Here is a 15,672-nt window from a genome sequence, read left to right as displayed (position 1 = left end):
TTTTTAATGAATGAGAGGTGTCCATGCCTTTATGCACAGTCTTTTTAAATACTTTGGTAGGAAAGGGAGAGATGGGTACCCCTTTTCGCTAAATACAAATACTCAGCAGACTGTATGTAGAAACTGGCATTTATCTATGTTCAGATTTTAACTTTTGTCTCCCTATTTTTTCAGTTGTTTTTATTTCAGTTGCTGCGAGGGCTGTCTTACATCCACCAGCGTTATATTTTGCACAGAGACCTGAAACCACAGAACCTTCTCATCAGTGACACGGGGGAGTTAAAGCTGGCAGATTTCGGTAGGAAAGCAGTTAATTACCAGTCTGTTTTGTCATACTGTGAGAATGCCAGGCAGATGGTGGCATTGCATTTATTTAGGTGCACTTCTTCTGTCATTATAGATCACGGTACAATTTTTTCTCAGGAATGAAGGAATTTTTTTTTTTTTTTATGGTCAACATCATGCTTGGTGGATTTTTAAAGCTTTTAGACTGCTTGTTAGAGTCTTAGTCATCATCAGCATAAACCACATCTCATATATTTCCAAAGAAAAAGTCAGTAAAATTTTGAGCATAAAATATAGTGAAGGAAGTCTATGTTTTTCACTTTTTATTATGAAACTGTCAAACACATTCAGAAGTAGAAGAATAGTATAATGAGCCCCTGTTACCCATCACCCAGCTTCTACAATTATCAATATACTGTCAAAATTGAAGGAACCTGAATTTAAGTCTCTGGATTATTTCAGGGCATCACAAAATATATTCAATTGTATATGTTGCCCTAAGTTGTTAATAATTGAAACATCTAGGGGCAGTGTTCACCTTTTTGGAAATGATTGTTGTTTGAAGAATTCTCAATAATTTTCTAAAGGTAGACACCTTCGGATTTAAAAGTTGAGGTCCTGACCTGTTTTACAAGTCATCCCTTCCTTAAAAGTTTTAAGATTAGAAGCTTTAAAGCTTTCTTCCAAGCACTGTCTTGAGCACCCAAAGAGGAGCCAAAATGGTTGTGCCATCCTTGCTACCTCCCATCCCTTTGTCAATTCTGACATTTATGCATTGCCTGTCTCTCTGTCACAGCAGAGTGTGCTGAGTTGATTCCTAGCACCAGGGAATGCTAATGGCAGCATAATGTGTTGACATCGCATTGCTTCAATTATTTTTGAATACATACTCTGATTAGAAATTTGTTCCATTAAGAGTGGAATGGAAATATTACCCTTGAGACATAAAGACACCTGAGGGTGAGATATGGGCTTTTGCTAAAATATGATGATCTTTTCCCACTCCAATTCTCCCCCCACCCCAATAAGTAAGAGAGAGCAGAAATTGTTTATTTCTTATTTCAAGGTGAGTAAACTGTTCAATACCTTTGGAATGAATCTACTCTGTTGGGTGTTCTATGTCTTTTTTTTCTAAATTTGAAATACAACAAAGGTGAACATTTGTATTTTGTAAAACTTTGTCATTTGTTCTCATCTAGTTTGGTAAAAGTGATGAAACCGTGTGTGTGTGTGTGTGTGTGTGTGTGTGTGTGTGTGTGTGTGTGTTGTTTCTGCAGATGGTAGCATCAGAACAGTACTAGGTAGATAGATGTGAAGTTTTTCAACTGTGTTTCCCTGAAAATAAGGCCTAGCCATACAATCGGTTCTAATGCATCTTTTGGAGCAAAAATTAATATAAGACCCAGTATTATATTATATTATATATTACATTACATTATATTACATTACATTACATTAAGACCTGGTCTTATATTATAGTAAAATAAGACTGGGTCTTATATTAATTTTTGCTCCAAAAGACGCATTAGAGCTGATTGTCTGGCTAGGTCTTATTTTCTGGGAAACAGGGTATTACTGGGTAGAAAATAATGGGAGAGTAGGTGGGAGGAGAGAAGACTTGCAGTTCTTCAAATTCAAGGTTATTGGATTTGCTATGAACATATTTGTAGTTTGTCAGTAGCAATAAATAAATTAATAAGGATTTATAGTGATTTTCTTCTAGTGTTTTAATAATACTATAAGGTATATGTTGGAATAAGTTGTTGTATTGAACATGGTTTTCTTGTATATTTTTAAAATACATTTTTACAAAGTTGATTTTTTTCTGTATAAACAAGGGTATTAAAGGACACTAAAGGATTATATATATGGGGATTATTTTTAATTTTATGATGACATTTTTATTATAACAGATAAGTTCATCTTAAAAAATCCTTATGGATCTTTAAAACTGACAATTTATAATATTGGATTCAGAAATAAATTTAAATGTAATTTTAAATAGCTTAGAAAGTTTTTTAGAAAATTTAGAAAGTATGAACAGCTCAGGGCTGATAATTGTTAACATTTTTGTTGTATATTTCTCCAGTACCTTTCTCCTCCTCTCTGTCTTTTCTTGCTTGTTCTACCTATTATAAATAAAAAAAATGAAAATATTGTTTTGTAAGCACTGTTATATAAGAGTGTGCTCTGAACGTTTTATCATATTATCAAATATTAAAAAAACATTTGTAACAGCTTAGATTTTTCCCTTAATGGCCAAAGCCTAGTCTCATTATTCAACCCCTCATCAATTAAAATTCTCGTGCTTTCTGATTATTCATTATTATGCACAGTTGTATATTAAAGACTCTTGTAGAGAAAGTGGCCTGTACTGCAGTTGCAGTGCTGAGTGTTTGAAAGCCTGTGGTTCTTTAGGCAGAAAGGTTGTGCCGTGCACCTCCCCTCGTGTCACGGACTGAATCATCCTGCTCGGAACACACACTTGGCTCCCATCACGTGCACGAAGTGTAATGAGTGAGATCCATTCACCAACTGACAATTTCCCCAATTAATTGTGCATTATTTTTGACTTTTAATTTAAGACATGCAATTAACTGTAATTTACTGCACTTGGGCACATGTTTATGTCTGCGATGAAGAAAACATAGTGGAAGCTGTGGAGAAATCAGACAGTCAAAATGGGATGATTCCAGGCAGCAGAATAATGAGAATCACTAGGTCTTAATTCAGAGTTTGGTGTGTGAAGAGCTTTAGAAATAGTTTCTTTGTCCTCCCTCATTCTCTTATGTGAAAAATACCATAAAATTTTTTATTATAATAGACAAATGAAATCTGTATGATTATTGTTCCCATATTGTGAATGTTACTGCCTTTATTAGAAAAATATGTTGGGGAAAGGGAGAAACACTAAAATTTATTGAGTTTATTCTATGTACAGACACTTAGATATTTTTGTCAAATTGTCTCTTCAACCTAGTAAGGTATAGTAATCTATATTTTTGAGAGAGACATGAGATTCAGAGAGGGTTATGATCTTGCCTTGATAACATAGGTAGGTGGTTGCAAAATTGGAATTCAGGGGTTTGATCCATATCCTACAATCTCAGATGGCCTAGGGTCTATATATTTGTATACATAAGCATGTTATCTTACAGAGCTGCCTAATTTCTAGTAAATTATTGATCATTACATATATATATATGTGTATGGTGCCAAAAATGTATATACATTTTAAGAAAGGAAAACTGCATTAAAATTGTGATACTCAATATATACCAATAACAAAAGATGAATACAAGTCACATTTGGCTTCTGCAATTATAAGAGGTGCTCAAAGTGGTTACCATCAGCCTCCAGGCACTTCTGATTATGGTGAAATACTGCTTGAGCAATGTTGACCAAAGTGTCCACTTGTGTACATTTTTTGGCACCCTCAGTATATGAGTATATGCGTTTTCCACATACAACAAACATAACACCATGCTATCAAAATAAATTGCACTAATACCAAAAATAAATGCATCACAGAACATTTTATCATTTGAATTAGTAATTCAATAATAATGAGTGAATTTAACCTTAGTACTTTGGGAATTTTACCTGCTGTTCAAGGTAAAACAGACAATAATGTATTTATAGACCCATGCAGGTTTAAACAAAATGCAGTTCTGATTTCCACGTGACCACAATGCTGTAACTATTTTTTTTTTCTTGTAAGCAAAGTCATATTTAAGCACTTACCTGAACCTTATTTTCTCTATGCATTTTGAATAAGTAAATCCCACAGGTTTTAGAGTAACTAGAGGTTTGTCCTGCCTGTATATAATAAAATCATACAATTATGGAGAGGCAATCAAACTCATTTCTAAAAAGGGGTTCATCTTTACATTATTTTTGAGGAAAAAGGATTTCAAATCCCTTATCTGGCCTCTGTCTTCACCACCTTGCCTCTTCTTGCTGTTGTGTGCTGCAACCAAACCCAAACTTAGCCTTTCCCCTTACCTGGAGTACTTTTCCACTATGGTGGCCATTTTCTCATCATACAGATCATAGATCATATGTCACCTGGTTCAAAGAGGCCACTTTTTGAACCTTTCTCATCACTATCATCCAGTTTCACTTCTTCATTAGCCCTTAGAGTGCATTGAAATGCTTTTGTTCATTTGTTTATCTGTTTGTTTTTTTATTTCTATACATGTAAGTTCTGTGAAGGCAGGGTCTTGGCCTGTCTTGCTCAATTCTTCTGTGCACTACATTGAGAACCACGCTTAGCACATAGTAGGTGCTCAGTAAATATGACCCAAAAATATGCATGACTAAAATAAGTATTAGTGCAAAGACTAAGACCTACCTGAATTTACTATTTCTGCTTGATTTACTCTGGCCAACCAGCAGTTTACAAATTAATTTTCTCTTCATCAGTGCTGTCCTGGCTAGTCACCATCATGAGTGTCGGTGAAATTAGATGGCTTTAGATAGCATTGGAGCCCCAGGATTGCTTTGAGACTCTTATGTATAGACTGTACACACCTGCTTGGTATTTACTATGTTTGTAACCTCAGGCTACAGAAATAAATATCACTGAGTTAATGTAAACATGCACAAAAGATGTATAAGTTTTGAAGTTCCTACTCTGAAGACCTCAAATGATTGTCTGATTGTATTGTGGTTGAGAACAAAGTGTGTTGAGCGTTGAATTAAGAGACCTGACTCTGTCTGTAACTCACTTGTGACTTTCAAGAAGTCATTTATCCCCTCTGAGCCTTAGGATCCTCAATTGACAAAAAGAGCATTGAACCGATACTTTCTAAGATCCTTTTCAGTGCTGGATTTTCATGTTGTACATTTCTGAAGTTATTAACTTATTTTCTAATAACCAGTTATCCTCTGGTGAATAAAAATCAGTCCATTGAATCTGGAATCAGTGCTATACCATCCCTCCCTAGAATCTAATTTTTTATTCTAGCTTTTGGAAGTTCAAATAGATGAGAGCCACGCTTCTGGGATATGCATTGAGATCACATTAAAAGAAAATCATTGAAGTGTGACAAGTAAATGCATAAATAAATTCACCGAGAAACTAATGTTCATTTGCAGCATGATAGTATGAAAACTTAAAAGGTATTTTTCCCGTGTAAATGAGATTAAAACAAAATAGATGAGTCTGTAGAATTGCTGCTTCCTGTAATTCTTGCAAGATGATGATGGTGTCATCCACATTCCCCAGTCATTCCTTCACTATTTTGAAGGGTCATGGCCTTGCTGTATGGAAAGATAGCTGGGTTAAATTTACCCTTGGAAAAAAAAAAGAGACAGTGACAACTCTATTATATAAGCATTTAAGGTCTTGGCTTATTTCACTGACTTTCCCAATGTGGAAACCAAGTTAAATAGCTCATTGGTTTTAATCAAGTAAAATTACACAGGTCTCTTTCCCACCAGAGGTCTAAAATATTACCCTCCTCCAGGCTGTTCCTTGTCTTGATTTGAGAAAGGAAATTATTGTAAATCACATTTGAGATTAATTTGCAGAACACACCAGAGATGTAACTCTGCAGAGGCCACAGCAAGTGCAGGGTTTGTTTGTAATGTGCCTCTCAGAATTCACATAGGGAATAGCAGAAAACAGAAGGAAATCAACTGCCTTCGGATGCAGAGAAGAGTCTGTCAGTTTGATAAATACCAAGTCTCTGAATAAAAGCCCGTAAGTCCCCAAGGTATAGACCTTTAACTGTTTTGTTGTCATTAGCATGTAAAATTCACCATTGATGCCATAGTTATAAATTCAAGGTTAGATATAACTTACTGCATTCATTATGGCCTGTAGTATTCAGCTTTAATGTATCTTTGTATTATAAAATATTATCTTTTAGCAAAAATATCTTTATTAACCAATAAAATATCACTGTACTTTTAAAAAGGCCCTTTGAACAGTTTAATGCATAAACAGTTTTAATGCAAAGTTCAGGAAGTTGCTTTATATAGATCGGAAAACTTAAAAAATATTTTTAGAATAATTAATGCCACAATATGAACCAAAGGAAGGACTATTTTTCTTCCCCGATTTTCAAGACTTCATTAAAACTCCAAATCAAAATGTACATATCTTAAAATCTATCAGGTTATCAAGATTACATGTTAGAAATAATTTTGATCGATATATGAACTAGACAAAGTTATTTCCCCCTAACTCATTATTTTAACAATGTGATAACCCTTTTGAAAAGGAAATTGTCTTCTCTCTGATCAATTAATCACTTAGCTTCATTATTTAAATCTTGTTTAATACCCCACTCATACTCTCAGAAGGTTTCCTGCATGCAAGAGAGATGATGGCATTTAATTATATGTAACTTTTCCCAGATATGTTAACATGCGACATATATGAGATTTTTTTTCTCGTTTTAAATGGATTTTATTTTTAAGAGCAGTTTTAACTTCATAGTAAAATTGAGCAGAAACTACAGCTAATTCACATATATTCCCTGTACCCACGTATGCATAGCTTCCCCCATTATCAACACCTTCCACCAGAGTGGTACTTTTATTACAATTGATCAACCTACTCCGACATGTTGCTATCAACTAAAGTCCATAGTTTACATTAGGGTTCACTGTTGGTGTTGTATATTCTATGGGTTTTAGTAAGTTATAATGACACGTAATTTATTTGCCATTATAGTGGTATCATACAGAAGAGTTTCACTGCCCTACAAATCCTCTAAAAAACTCATCTTTATGGATTTTTTACAAACTGTAAATGGGAACAAGAAGGAAATGTATGAACTGCAGCTAATATACATATTCTACTCTATGAGAAATCTCTGTTCAGTCACCATTAAATAGATTGAAGCAATGTGGATAAGGGGTGATTGCTAAGAACGGCAGCTTCCAACTCCATGGAAATGAGGAAATTCAAAACTGTGTTCATTCATTCTTAGCCAAATCATGCATGTGAGGTAACAATACATCTTAAAATGCAGAACAGACTGCTCCAAATAGGGCTGATATCTTGTTATTCTCTACTGTATATGGAAGCCTTCTGGCCAAAGGGATTTCAATATCAAAAATACTCTTGTTCTTATACAATATGAGGGGCAAAATTGTTGGCAGTAAATCAGAGAAGTGATACGGGGTATGAGTTGAAATATACCCATATATCCTTAGGAAAAAAATCTGCATATGGGATGACTGGCACCCTAAGTGCTGGCAGTGATGACCAGAGTGAAAGAAATATGGTCATGAAAACAAGAATAGCCCTGTAATGAATTGTAGAATTATGTAACACTCATGTGCTATTCAAGATAACAATGATTACACTTGAACATGACTTTTGTTAACCTATAGGGAAGGGTAAAAGGTTGCTTAGAGTTTAGCAAATCACTAATGTCCCTTATTTATGGATCTTCCTCCATCTCCTGCTCTTTACCTTCCAAGAAGCCACGTTTTAAAATGCAGCCAAAACCAGACACTACTGATCTATACATCAATATGCCTAATTTGTACTAGAATTTTGGATGACAGTGAGTTATTGTGTCTAAAGCACATGCTTTCTAAAATTTTTACTGGAAGTAAGAAAAACTGACCGCTACTATGGGAAATCTGAGATAGTGCTATAAATCCTGAAAGTTAGACATACTTGAAACATTTGTGATTTTGATCCTTTATTTTTCTCACTTTAATAATATCAGTTTAATATTAGTTTGCTTTCCTCTTTTGTTCTCCAAGTTTTTTTTTTATGCCGTATATGTTGGTTTACTTTTGAAATAGTGCATATTTAATGTTTGAAAATTTCCTTCTCAACTTGAATTATTTCTTCTGCTATATTATATAAACATAGGAAGCTAGGACTTCTCTCTTTTTTATTTTAATGAAAAAAAAGTACTGGAAAATTAAAGAATGAAATGCAAGAACTATTGATCTCTGCTACTTTAGGAATTTTAGATACATGTCTGAAAAATAGTCCATGTTTGTTTTACCACATACTATAAATAAAACCTTGACGTGCATAATCAAGCTTACCAATCTAAAATAATATACCTTTGCCCAGAGATGGAAAATAGTTAACATTGTGCCTGTGATTGAGTAAGTGATGTGTTAAATTATTATTAATCCAGTGTTATATTACCAACATCTGTAGAGCCCTAGATTATTAGAATGTTGATACCTTATTTTGCACATGTGTAGTCTGAGTGCCCCAAACATGTGAGAAGGCAGAGATGCTAACCTGATGTTCAGGTCAAAGTAACCGCTGCTGGTCTAATACCTGTGCCAGCTGAACACTAAGATCCTGGTCAGGAAGGTGGGATCCGTAATATGAGCTATCATTCAATACTAAACACTGGAACTAGGACAGGTGTCTTGAGGAAACTGCAAGACACAATATAAAGAACAATTCTCACAGCAGACGTGTAGGAAGCCTTGTTGGAATGGAGCCTGGGTAATTTATGAATTAGAAGGAACCACCTCTCTAATTATATTCCAGGGATAAATGAAAGCATTGAGAAGCCTTGTGGGCAGATGAAGGCTGAATAGGCTATAACAATGTTCCTTTAGGACTCAGCAGTGCTGGGCAGTAGCTGAAAAATGCTCATGATGTCTCCCAGTGGGAGGAATCTTTTGTGCAGATCTTACCTTTTCCACGGGCTAGACGTAAACAGCACACAATTCCAGGGCAGGTGGGTCTGTAACAGAAGTACTAAGTGAAAACATTTAAGTCTGAAAGAGAACATTTTTTACATGGAAGCAAATACACCCACATGAAAAGATATAATAACGTGAGATATCCCCAAATGGCTAGGGTGCAAATTCTGGAGCCAAGATGTCAGAATTTGAATCCTGCTTCTGCTGTTGACAAACTTTGTGTGCTGGGTGAATTACTGAAATTCTCTGTGCCTTAATTTACTTGTTTGAAAATGAGGATGATGATAATACTACTGGTCACCTCACAAAAGTGTTTAAAGAATTATATAATTTAATACTTATAAATTTAAAGAGCGCCAGGCTATATAAATGTCAGGTTTATTATTAGCCTTTTAGGGTTTAGGGTTTAAGTGTTCTAAGTATTATTTTTTCTTTTTTAATTTTTTATTAGTTTTGTGTGTACAAAACACTGTAATAGTTAGAAAAATTTAATTTATTTTTGATGTGAATTTCTTTCCCCTAAAATATTTAACATACTTTCTTGAACAGGGATATAATTTGGAATATTATTCAATAGTTCATTCAACAGTTTTTTCTTTAAATTAGTGTCAGGCGTAGAAAACAATGTAATAGTTAGACATTTACACCCCTCACAAAGTGATAACCCTTCTCCCTCAATCAACTACCCCTGATACCACCCATAGCTGTTACAATTCCATTGACTCTATTCCCTATGCTGTACTCCATATCCCATGACTATGTATATCATTCAACAGATTTTTAGTGAGTGCTTACTATATACCCCAAACCGCTCATGGCTGAGTATATGGTGATAAATCAAGGTAACATGGTTCTTGTAATCCTACCCGAGCTTCCGTACAGTCTCACAGTCACCATTTTAAGTATTAGTTATTGTGTTATACAGAGTTGCCCTGGGGGCTAATGAACTTTTTAAATGATCTTATTCTTAGGTCATTGTCTTGTATATTTTGTGGAAATTGTCATAGTCTATTTTAAAGTATAATTATTGTCAAGGTAAGATTTTAAAAATAGTGATCTACAAATCAGTGTTAAATTCTTTCTGTGGTTTGTAGTTCAGATTTTAAAATATCTCTACCACAGTGCCGTTCAGTTTAGCTTCCCTGGCAAAGGGACTAAGGATAATTCTTTAAAAGGGAATGATTCTTACAATAAAAGATGTTAACATAGATTTGTAGTCATTCTTTGAGAATAAAATTATACTTTGTGTTAATTTTTTAAGAGTCAGAGCACTGTTAACGCACCGAGAATCTACTGTATTACCCATTTTCTCCTCATAAACTACAACTGAACGCTTCTGCCAAATTTTTCTTTAGGGGAGACCTGTGACGTAAGAAAATTTTGTGAACCACCAGAAAAATCAGTCTCAGTGAAAAATATAATTACGCCTCAGTGTACATTTTAATAAAGAAATGAGTAAAGCCTGAACACTACTAGAATGAGCACTCCTTCTGTCCAGTGTCAGTACATGCAGTCTGTTAGGGGTAGGTCTTGCCCTGGGAATTACTTTTACCTTATCAGATAATGTAGAAATCTAAACGAAAAATGGCATATTGATTTTTAAAAGTCTTCAGAGGTTTAATGCTCTGTAAAACAGCCCAATTAGTTTATAAGAAAACAATGTAGGACTATTATAACTTGTTTTCTAAGATTTATGTGGCAGTTTTTTGAAATTAGATTTGGTGTCAAAGTTCCTTTGACCAGTCTTTAAATCTCAAGAGGAAAAATACACAACTAGAAATAGACATACGTTAAGGAATGCATTTGTAGTCTTTGAAAAAAGGTATGTGTAGATTGTTAAAATGAATAATTTAAGATAATGGGAGACTGTAGATTCCTTAGCTGATTCATAAATTAAGGACTCTTGTACCGTGCATCCTTCATTCCAGTAAAAGTATGAGTACCCTATATTTTGTCAGCAATGGCTATGACAGCAAACTTAGTCACTTCTTCAGTTTTAAGAATAGCTTGTTTTACCTTCTTTGTGAATGACGTGTTTGTGATCTCCTTTGGATATGGGCATCTGTGCTGTACAGTGTTGAAACTAATGGTGAGCACTTTGCCTAGTATAAAATGTAGAAGTCATTCTAGACTCCAGTGTCTGAAAGCATTTTTATTTTTGACTATTGAATTCAACAATTGGAAGCATCTAGTAGTTGAATTATGGAAACATCTTATCTGAAGTACTTGACATTAGATTGCTTTTAGGAAATGAAATGGTTTCAAACCTCTGTGGTTGCTGATAATAATAATAGCAGCCCTTTATAGTTCGTGAAGTGATTTCATAACTCTTATTTTATTTATCCTTATAACCCTGAAGTAGATAATACAGGTCTCATTATCCTCTTTTTGATATGGGAACACTGATTTGTGCTTTTAATATTAGCTCAACTTGGGCATCAGATTGACCGATATTTTAACACTGGCATTTCTATTGAGTCTGTAGAATTAAAAATATTTCATCATGAAATCATCTGATAAGCTCATATGACTTCTTTTATGTCTTTTAAATAACAACATGAAGAGGATTCAAGTAGTTTTAATTGTTGTTATGATCAGTGATCTTTTAAATATGAAACATATAGATAAATACGTTTTACTACCCAGCACGTTATCAATGGGAATAGCTGTAAATGAGCTCTTTGATCTCCCTTTGAGAAGCAGAGACAGGTTGATGCAAATTTGAAATTGTCTTTTAATCACTAAGTGAATGCAAAATAGCACAGTACCCACCAGCTCTAAATGGTGGGTACAAACATTCAATGCAATAAAACATTCTACTGTGTGCCAACTTTCCCTGTCATTGCCAAAGATAAAATTTCTAGAAATCAGGAAAGGCATTTAAAAAACAAAACTCAAAACCTTTTTTAAACGTATGTGACAACAAACAAGGTATTCATTAGACTTTACTCTCCCACTTCCTCTCTTCAAGCTACCCCATCCCACTCCCAGCTCACTGACAGTCACACTCAATGCTGGAACAGATGATGTATTTCACTGATGTGATGGGGGAATGAAAGGGCAAGAAAGAATGAGATCTACTGTTATGACTTTATCATACCTGTAATTTTTTTTGAGAAACACAAGTGTATAATTTGTTTTGCTCATAAAAATGTCACACTTGGTATATTTAGAGAGAGAAAAGACCAGAAAAGACTATAGAAATACTGGAAGTGAAACTTTTTAATCCTTGTATTATTTTTAGAAGGAACCAGACAATTCCTCCCAACTAGCTGGATGGCTATTGTCCCCTTTATACACTTATCCTGCTTTTTTTTTACTGAGTTATTCAGATCTAGCTTTTTAAAAAAATTAAGTTTATTGGGGTAGCATTGGTTAATAACAGTGTATAAGTTTCAAGTGTACAATTCTATAACATATCATGCTCACCACCCAAATTCTAGTTTCCTTCTGTCACCATATAATTGACCCCTTTTACCCTCTTCATCCTCCCCCATCCCCCTTTCCCTTCTAGAAACCATCACACTCTTGTCTGTGTCTTTGAGTTAGTTTGTTTGACTTATTTTTTCATTTGTTATTTTCAGTTTTATATCCCACATACTGAAATCATATGGTTCTAGACTTTTTCCATCTGACTTATTTCGCTTAGCATGATATTCTCAAGATCCATTCCTATTGTCGCAAATGGCAAAATTTCATGTTTTCTTATGGCTGAGTAATATTCCATTGTATTAGCATGGTGTAAAAGTAATTGCGGTTTACAAGGTTAAAAATAATTGCAAAAACCGCAATTACTTTTGCACCAACCTAATAAATATGAACCACATTTTCTTTATCCAGTTATCTATCAAAGGACACTTTGGTTATTCCTATGTCTTGGTCACCATGAATAATGCTGCAATGAACATATATATGCAATGAGTATATATATCTTTATGAATAAATGTTTTCAAATATTTTTAGGTAGATACCCAGAAGAGCTGGGTGTTATGGTTGCTCTATTCCTAATTTTGTGAGGAAGCTCCATACTTTTTTCCATAGTGGCTGTACAAATTTATATTCCCACCAGGAGTGTATGAGTGTTACTTTTTGTCCACATTCTCTCCAACACTTGTTATTACTTGTCTCGTTGATAATAGCCATTCTAACAGATATGAAGTGGTATCTCATTGTGGTTTTGATTTACATTTCCCTTATAACTAGTGATGTTGTGCATTTTTTTCATATATCAGATGTCTTCTTGGGATAAGCGTCTGTTCAGGTCCTATGCCCATTTTAAAATTGCATTGTTTGTTTTTTTGTTGTTGAGTTGTATGAGTTGTTAGCCCCTCTTCAGAGGTATCATTTTCATTGCTATGTCTTTTACTGGTTCTATAAACCTGAAAATACATTCCTAAAACTGTGGTCCATCAAGCATACCTTAATGATAAATAATTTTAAAAAAATCAAATATATTCTATGGTCAAATCAATTTAGGGTGAGCTGCATATGTGCGTCTGCTGCACTTCCCCTTGCCCAGTGAAATCACAATTTACACTAGCTAGTGATTTAAGTTTTTATTTCTCCCTTTCTGCAGTTAAAATAAAATCTGACATTGTATCTCCCAGATTTGTTTCATTAAAGACAGATTTTTTGAGTCTGTGGAACTTAAGTTGGGGAAATGATAGTGTACTAGTTATCTATTGCTGTGTAACAAATCATCACAAACTAAGCTGCTTAAAACAATGCACATTTATTATCTCACTGTTTCTGTGGAGTAGGAATCTGGGCATGGCTGAGTGCCTCTGCTTCCAGGCCTCTCACAAGACTGCAATTACAGTGTCATTTGATGGTTCTGCTGGGAAAGGATGTGTTTCCAAGCTCTCATGGTGCTTGGCAGAGTTCAGGTACTTGAAACTGAGTGCCTCGGTTTCAAGCTAGCTGTTGGCCAGAGGCCACCCTCACTTCTTGCCATATGGACCGCTCCAATATGACTACTTGCTTCATGAAAGCATGCAAACCAAGAAGGCAATAAAGAGTCTGCAGCCAGACACTGTGGTGGTCGTATGTAAATCTAACCTTAGAAATGATGTATCATCACCTTGGTCATATTCTGTTTTATAGAAACAAATAGTAGGTCTCACCCATGCTCAACGGGAGGAGATTCCACAAAAACATGAATACCAGGAGGCTGGGGGGTCGAGGGAAGCACCTAAGAGTCTGTCAATCACTGTTCCTAAAAAAAGTGCTACTGAATTATTTCATGGTGATTATACCATGTGTTATAATTTTCCATTAAGAATAAGAATTCACTGAGCATGTAAAAACCTTATGCTGGAGTATAAAGATGTATAAAGCAAATTGGTGGTGGTGGTGGTGGTGGTGGTGGTGGTGATGACGATGATGATGATGATGATGGTGATGATAAGTATGCCTTATTAATTGGTGCTTGTGTCAGATACTGGGGTGAGCACTCTGCTTATAGTATCTGACACAAACGGGTGCCATACTTTTTGCTTGGGAAACTTAGAGGAGACAATTTGAAGAATGAGTAGGATTTTATGAGGTTTCTGAGACAAACACAGGGACAGGGCCCAGTATAAGTAAAGGTAAGTAGTTTTACATAATGGTAATATCTACAATCCCTCTACAAATAATATGACAAAGGACAGAGCCTTTACAGTTTAGCCATAGGCATAGATGTTGGTGGACATATGGGCAACAAAGCTAGAGGGTAGATTAAATGTCAATTAGGTGGTGGCCACAACAGCAGATGGCAACTATTTGGTTATGTTTTTTATTATTTATTTATTCCCGGCCTTTTTCCAAAATGGCCCTGAAGCAGCTGCTGATCGGATGGTCCACTTGCTTTATTCATATTTAGCCTGCAGGCTGTTCTAGGCAGACTTGTTCCCATCCACCACTTGCCCACCCTTCCCCCTCCCCACAAATTTCATTTCTAAGTTCCACTTTCAGGCACCTGTGTTTGAAAGGCACTGGATGCCAGTGCTAGCAGATCCCAGGGGCTGGAGGGCTGTAGCACGGAGTGTTTTAGCACTGGTTTCTCTGGCCTCCTATCAGCTAGAACCTGTTGCCAATTAGGCAGGACCTGGGCCAGGCCTAATCCCTACATAGATAGGCCCCTGGGACTATGGCAAGGCACTGAGGGTACCCAAGGTGAAGTTTCAGAATCGAAGGGTTTAAAGAATTATTCAGCTTTACATACACATTAACAATTAAAGTAATATCCATTTAATAAGCTTCAACAAATCTATTATCTATGAAGAGAATCTAATAACTACCATGAGTTCAAAGGAAATAAAGAGAAATAGTATTAACATAGGAGACCATCCAGGTTTCATTGCAGGAAGAGAATAGTCTTCATTACAAAATAATTACTGCTACCTGATGTTCTACCTCCTGGTACATGGATGAATACTCATCTTGAATCTGGCATCTAAATTAGACTATTTTTAATAACTCAGATTGTAGAGCTTTGTAAATAATAGTTAAGAATAATTTTTTTATAATTCTACATTGTTATGTGTTTTGTAAGTCATAACTTAAACTATAGAAACATTTCAGGAATTTTATAAATGACTAGTTTCTCATTATGATCTTCTACTTTTCAGTTTTAATATTTTATTAACCAACTATACCAATGAGGTGAATTTGTCTTTAAATGTTATTTTTTAGTGTTTTTCTTGCATTGTATTTTGCATAAAATGAAGTTTACCCATTACAATTTGATGAGTTTGATAA

At 35.0% G+C, this 15,672-nt stretch overlaps 1 protein-coding gene across 4 annotated transcripts in view; it reads left to right on the top strand.

Moving 5' to 3' along the window:
* CDK14 (cyclin dependent kinase 14) overlaps nucleotides 1-15,672 on the top strand; it is a 547,463-nt gene that overhangs the window by 280,769 nt on the left and 251,022 nt on the right. For all 4 annotated transcript variants that reach the window (XM_019716536.3, XM_074340704.2, XM_074340703.2 and 1 more), the window contains one exon: nucleotides 175-298. In XM_019716536.3, coding sequence (XP_019572095.1) covers nucleotides 175-298 — 124 coding nt within the window. The remainder of the gene's footprint in view (nucleotides 1-174; nucleotides 299-15,672) is intronic.

The sequence above is a fragment of the Rhinolophus sinicus genome, chromosome 4, assembly GCF_057876585.1.
Source record: "Rhinolophus sinicus isolate RSI-liver-muscle chromosome 4, RSI-T2T, whole genome shotgun sequence".
NCBI lineage: Eukaryota > Metazoa > Chordata > Mammalia > Chiroptera > Rhinolophidae > Rhinolophus > Rhinolophus sinicus.
The sequence above is the reverse complement of the archived record's forward strand: the minus strand, read 5'-3'. Positions and strand labels throughout refer to the sequence as shown.